Source organism: Arabidopsis lyrata (assembly GCF_000004255.2).
Source record: "Arabidopsis lyrata subsp. lyrata unplaced genomic scaffold ARALYscaffold_29, whole genome shotgun sequence".
Lineage (NCBI taxonomy): Eukaryota > Viridiplantae > Streptophyta > Magnoliopsida > Brassicales > Brassicaceae > Arabidopsis > Arabidopsis lyrata.
The window spans coordinates 61,145-67,699 of NW_003302528.1; the positions used below are offsets into that span (position 1 = coordinate 61,145).

Here is a 6,555-nt window from a genome sequence, read left to right on the forward strand (position 1 = left end):
GTAAGTCTTCTCAATAATTTTATTATTATTTCCCCTTTTGTGACCATGATGATGTACATTGAGATTGTATATGGGGATCATGGTACATGTAATGTGATAAATGTAAAAAGGAGGTAGACCCATTTTGATATTGTTGCAGTATTTGATTTGGTACGGTTGTGAGATGGAACTGACGACATAATCTTTGTGTGGACGAAGCTCAAAGGAACAATGCACTTGTTGGAGCTCACAAAGTCACATGGTTCAACAAATCAAGAAACCTTCAAGCTGTTAAAAGATTACAATTTGTTGTCTCCGTTAATTTAATTCTTTTGATATACCATTTATTGATTTTGATATATACGTAAAAATTTCTTTGTAAAAGTCAAGTTTAGTTATATATCAATAAAGAAAAAAATACAACAAATTTTTATTTCTTACAAAAAATACAATTTAACTAAATACGTAACTATAACTACAAATAAACTTTTATTTTGTTCATAATTATTCTCATAGATTCATTTGTTAATTAGCTAATACATAATCAAATAATATTCTCAAAGGTTCAAACATTCATTTGTTAATTCTACTCATCAAATAATCAAATATGATAAAATTTAATAATTTTTCTTGCATTTTATTTTGATAATTGATAAATAGCCAAAAATATGTTTCAAAATTCAAAAATTTAGGGTTTAGTGTATGAAATGTATGATTTAGGTTTTTCGATTATATTTGTTTCAAATAGTAATAATATTAATTATAACAAATAATAACATAAGTAATATTCATTTTTAAAAATAGTTTAGGGTTTAGGGTTTAGGGTTTAGGGTTTAGGGTTTATAGCTAATATTAATGATATAAAGTATACTATTATAACATAAATGAATTCTATCATTTAGTTAATTATAACATCATTAATGTGTTTCAACTTTCAACAATATGATTTACACAATAAGAAAATTAGTGTACATGTATTATAAGGCAATCAGTAGTGTTACCTTCAAATTTTTAAAAACTTTGCAAAATATTTTTTTTAAATTGCGAAAAAATTATCTAATCTTGTAAATAACTCATTAACATATTAATTCGTCAATATATATTTTTTTAAAATTATATAAATAGTAAAAACACATTTTTAAGCCTATAAACAAAATAAGCCAATCATATTGTTTCACTCGGATTGCTGATGTGGCGAGATCTCAGCCATTCATCTGATCTAATACATGATCAATTTACTCAACCCAATCAATAAGCAATACTCGGATACATGACGTGGCGACATCTCCTCCTTTCAAAGGATTTGGTGGCTGAATGTTTAAGAAAATCTCAGCCGTTCATCGCCCAACAAAGGCTTTGGCGAGATTCTCTTCAACCTTTCATCCATTACCTCGAAATCGACTGAAAGAATATTGCTAATTCTGAATTGGCTCCAACGCATCCGATTCGTCTTGGTTTAGCGTTGAACTTCTCTGTGTTTTACTATGAGATTCTCAATTCTCCTGATCGTGCTTGTAATCTCGCTAAGCAGGTTTGGATCTAATCAGAGGGATGTTTTATATGGTTATGTATTTGATGGTTTTTGTGTGTGTTTGATGAGGTTTGTTTATGGATTTATTAGGCGTTTGATGAAGCTATTGCTGAATTGGATACTCTTGGTGAAGAGTCATACAAGGACAGTACTTTGATTATGCAGCTTCTTCGTGATAACCTCACTCTCTGGACCTCTGATATGCAGGTATTATACTTTGGCTGTATAAGTCATGTTTTGTTGCTTGATTACTGAAATGATGAGCTGATCTAGTTATTGTGAAAGACTAGATTTGGAAATGAAATGGTTCAGTTTACAATTTGATGCATTCTTCTGGTCTGATTCTGATTTTATTGTGATTGTCAAATGTTTAATCATGTTTTGTTGCTTGATTTGTGAAACCCTGAGCCTTTTTAAGCCATTGAGGAAGACTTCATTTGGAAATCAAACGGTTTAGTTTACATTTTGATGCATTCTTTTTGTCTGATTCAGAGGTTTGTGAATTGTGATTGTAGACTGTGTTAAATCCTGTTTTGTTGCTTGATCTCTGAAACATTTAACCTAATTAAGCCATTCAGAAAGACTAGATTTGGAAATCAAACGGTTAAGTTCACATTTTGATGCATTCTTTTGGTCTGATTTTGATATTAGTGATTGTCAAATGTGTTTAAACTTGCACAGGCCTGTTTTGTTGCTTGATTTGTGAAACCATGAGCCTTTTTAAGCCATTGAGGAAGACTACTTTTTGAAATCTAACGGTTTAGTTATACATTTTGATCCATTATTCTGGTCTGATTTTAGTGATTGTCAAATGTATTTAATCCTGTTTTGTTACTTGATTTCTGAAGCCATGAGCAGGATAAACCATTGAGGAAGACTATATTTGAAATTATTTAGTTTACATTTTGATGCGTTTCTCATTTCTTCTTTTCTTCTGGTCTGATTATGATTCTGATGTTATTGTCAAATGTTTTTAATCAGGACGATCCTACTGATGACATCAAAGAAGCAGCACCAGCAGCACCAAAACCTGCTGACGAGCAACAATCCTAAGTCTGCGGCGATATGTTGTTTCAGTATCTAAAACCTCTCCATTAATATGTTTTCTCTTGTAGGAGTTCTGTGTTGGTTTCTGATTTCCTCTTATCCCGAAGCTCTCCGAGGCAGTCTAATTCTTGTCCTTGTTCGCTTTTATTAATCGTGGATACAAAAATACGTATAAAAATACTCCTTTGTACAATACATCATTTGTATAACATGTATAATTTACCTAATAAATTATGATTGATATAATGTAATATTATGATTGATATAATATAATAAAATATGATATTTTTAATTTGTCGATATATCCAAAAAAACCTAATAAATAATAAATTAAATATAATAAAAAATTAATAAACTAAAAATGTATATAATTTGTACAAATACTTTATATATACAATCTTGTATAAATACACAAATACTGTATAAATACATTCATGTATAAAATACGTATTGTCTACGTATTACAAAATATATATATATATATATATATATATATATATATATAATAAATATTAACAGCAATTATTAATCGCTATTATCTATTTATATATTGCATACCAAAAAACGCTATGTTATCTAATATCTTAATAGCACTTACAAAAACCGCTACGTAAAGTGTCAGACCTACTATAACGGGCGCAAACATAGCGCTTTCTACGCCGCTATGGTATCTTTAGATAGCGGTTTTCAGATGCTACGAATACCCTCATTTCCTGTAATGATTGTTCAAGATGAGTGATGTGCTCGGATTTCTTAAGAGATTTTATGAGCATATCATCGATATAGACTTCCATTGTTTGGCCCAAATGTTTTGCGAACATTTTGTTAACTAAACGCTGGTATGTTGCCCCGACATTTTTTAGACCGAATGGCATAACTTTATAATAGTAGATTCCTCTATCTGTTATGAAAGATGTTTTCTCTTCATCTTCGGGATTCATCATGATCTAATTATATCTAGAAAATGCATCCATGAATGTCAAGAGTTCGTTTCCGGCTGTTGATTCTACGAGCCGATCAATATGAGGGAGAGGGAAGCTGTTTTTTGGACATGCTTTGTTAATGTCAGTGAAATCGACACATACTCTCCACTTTCCATTTTTTTTTTACTACCACGGGGTTTGCTAACCAGTCCGGGTATTTTACTTCTCTAATGGAACCATTTTTCAAAAGCTTATCAACTTCGTCATTGACCGCTTGAGCTCGGTCAGGACCTAGTTTTCTTCTTTTTTGCTTTATCGGTTTAAAACTGGGATCGACGTTTAATTAATGGGTAATGATACTTTTATCGATTCATGCCTGGTCGGCAAAAGATATGTCTGGATCCTGGTTGCTAAAGTAGCGTAGATGAAAAACAAAAAATCTCATAGGGACTTCGTCCTCACTTACAAAACTTGTGGAAGCCATAATAAACTTGTGTAAGGTTTTTGGAGTCCAATATGACAAGATTGATGTGTATGACTGAGTATAAGAAAGAGAAATGCAACCCGGATCCTGGCTGCTAAAGTAGCGTAGATTCAAAACAGAAAAACTCATAGTGACTTCGTCCTCTTTAACAAAACTTGTGGAAGCCATAAAAAGGTTGTGTAAGGTTCTTGGAGTCCAATATGACAAGAGTGGTGTATATGACTGAGTATAAGAAAGAGAAATGCAACCCGGATCCTGGCTGCTAAAGTAGCGTAGATTCAAAACAGAAAAACTCATAGTGACTTCGTCCGCTTTAACAAAACTTGTGGAAGCCATGAAAAGCTTGTGTAAGGTTCTTGGAGTCCAATATGACAAGAATAGTGTGTATGACTGAGTATAAGAAAGAGAAATGCAACCCAGATCCTGGCTGCTAAGGAAGAGTACATGCAAAAAAAAAAAACTCATAGGGACTTCGTCCTCACTTACAAAACTTGGGTAAGCCATAATAAGCTTATTTAAGGTTCTTGGAGTCCAATATGACAAGATTGGTGTGTATGACTGATTATAAGAAAGAAAAATGCAACCCGGATCCCAGCTACTAAAGTAGCGTAAATGCAAAACAAAAAAACTCATAGGTGTTGGGGTCGGATCCCACACATCTTCGGTAGGATCCACTTGGATCTGTCCACATCATTATTACATAAAAATCCTCTTGGAATTAAAGATATTTTATTGTAAGAATCGAGCTTAACCAGTTGGGAGTTTGGTTCAGTCTAATAGAAGAGCTCGATCTTTGCCAGTATGGAGTTCGCTCTTATTCGACAGACAGTTCGCATAGAGAAAGGCCGAAGCAAGGAGAATATTGTTTGAGGCTCGCGGTAGCGTCAAACGCGGGAGTTTGGAGTCAGCAAGAAAGAGTTCCGAAGATCCATGCGAAGCCCAAGATAGTTCAAATTCAAGCCGTTTCGGTCAAGTTGTAACCTACATGATTAATGCGGATCAATGCGATTATGAGCAGTAAATGACTGCATTGATCATGTTTTCTCTATAAAAACAACCTCAAACGCATGTGTTTGGGGTACGAATCTTTTGACTCATTACTTCTAAGCAATACAATATATTTTCTCTTTTGATTACTGTCGCAAGGCATTTTGTACTTCGTTCTTGTCAAATTTCTTTACATCTTTTCTCCACTGAAATACTTAAAACAATCGAGTGTGAATCCTACATCCACATTTTGGCGCCGCCTGTGGGGATCTACCACAAAACTCTTTGATCTCAAAATCTTTCTTTCCCAAACCAAGAAACTTTGGCTGAGCAGCAAGCATTGAACGATGCAAATCGCCCTTGCTTACTCAAACAACAACCGATCTGACCAATCAGATGGGGTACACTTGGTTGGGTGGCCAACACCACTTTTTGGGTGAAAGGTTGAACTTCAATCGGAGCAAAACCTTTAACGAGTGTTCCAAACCCACCCCAGGACAAATTTTGTCCAAACCGCGCAGAAACGGTTTGTTTTCAAGGCCGGTTTAAGGATAAATTTTGTCCCTTCAGCGCCGAAACGAACAGATTACCGTCCAGTCAAGCCGTTTAGATAATTTGTCCTCAGCGCGAACGACAATACGTCAGCGCAGGTTATTCGCGACTCCCGGGATTACTCAAACTCCTCCAATAGGCCAGCCAGATAGTACTAACCCAACCAAAGAAGAAATTCCCCAGGGTCAGGGAAATCTTCCTATTGACGACTTCTGATGCAAATATTTGGAATCTATCCAAGGTCAGAATGAACCACTTCGCAAATATATCGCTAAATTCAAAGAAGTGATAGCTAAAATTCCTGGGGTATCGCATGCTGCTGCCCATCCGCTTTAAGGAATGGACTCTGGCACGAATCCCGATTTCGGGAAGAACTCATTGTCAATCGTCCAAGCACCATCCAGGATGCTCTCTTCCGAGCTAACAATTGGATGGAGGTGGAGGAAGAAAAACTTAGTCTCGCTACGAAGAATCGGCGAGCTAAATTAGTCGTTGCAAATCCAACAAAAAAGTTCGAACCTAAAGATCAAAAAAGGTTCGGAGTTAATCCTGCTACTAATGCTGTAGGAAAACCATCCCCAAGCAGAGGAAGACACAATCCTCCTAATACTTGGGTTAGAGATGAAAGTGCCTATTGCAATATTCACAGAGTAAATGGGCACTCCACCAAAGATTGTAGCGTACTCAAAAAGCACTTCACCGAGCTGTGGGCAGCTGGAGAGCTCGCTAATTTTAATATTGAGGAATTTGTTGAGTCTTATCACAAAGAAAAAGAAGAATCTAAAGCTTCTAATCCTCCTGAAAAGAAACATAAGCCCAATGGGCCTGGAACTCCGAACACTCCTAAGAAAAGGATCGATGTTATAATGAGAGGATCCAAATTATGCTGAGATTCGATCAGGTCAATCAAAAGGCATAAAAAGTCACAGCAACTCAAACTGCTATGGGTTTTCAGTCAAATGATCAAATACCTTCTATCTCTTTTGACAATTCGGACGCTCAAGGAGTAACAGGGCCTCAAAACGATGCTCTTGTGATAACCTTAGATGTTG

The 6,555-nt window shown here is 35.1% G+C and overlaps 1 protein-coding gene across 1 annotated transcript; it reads left to right on the top strand.

The window, feature by feature from the left end:
* The first annotated feature begins 45 nt into the window (after positions 1-45).
* Positions 46-2,575, top strand: LOC9299157 (14-3-3-like protein GF14 chi). Its single transcript, XM_021019365.1, has 5 exons — positions 46-82; positions 199-296; positions 1,388-1,510; positions 1,601-1,717; positions 2,492-2,575. The coding sequence occupies exons 1-5, from the start codon at positions 46-48 to the stop codon at positions 2,561-2,563; spliced, it is 447 nt and encodes a 148-aa protein (XP_020875024.1). The 3' UTR covers positions 2,564-2,575.
* Positions 2,576-6,555: the final 3,980 nt, after the last annotated feature.

Bases quoted from the DNA above. Each gene is read 5' to 3' on its own strand.
- LOC9299157 (XM_021019365.1), top strand. From the start codon at position 46: ATGATGATGTACATTGAGATTGTATATGGGGATCATG. The intron at 297-1,387 runs GTTAATTTAATT...ATCGACTGAAAG, and splicing joins GATTACAATTTGTTGTCTCC to AATATTGCTAATTCTGAATT. The intron at 1,718-2,491 runs GTATTATACTTT...GTTTTTAATCAG, and splicing joins TCTGGACCTCTGATATGCAG to GACGATCCTACTGATGACAT.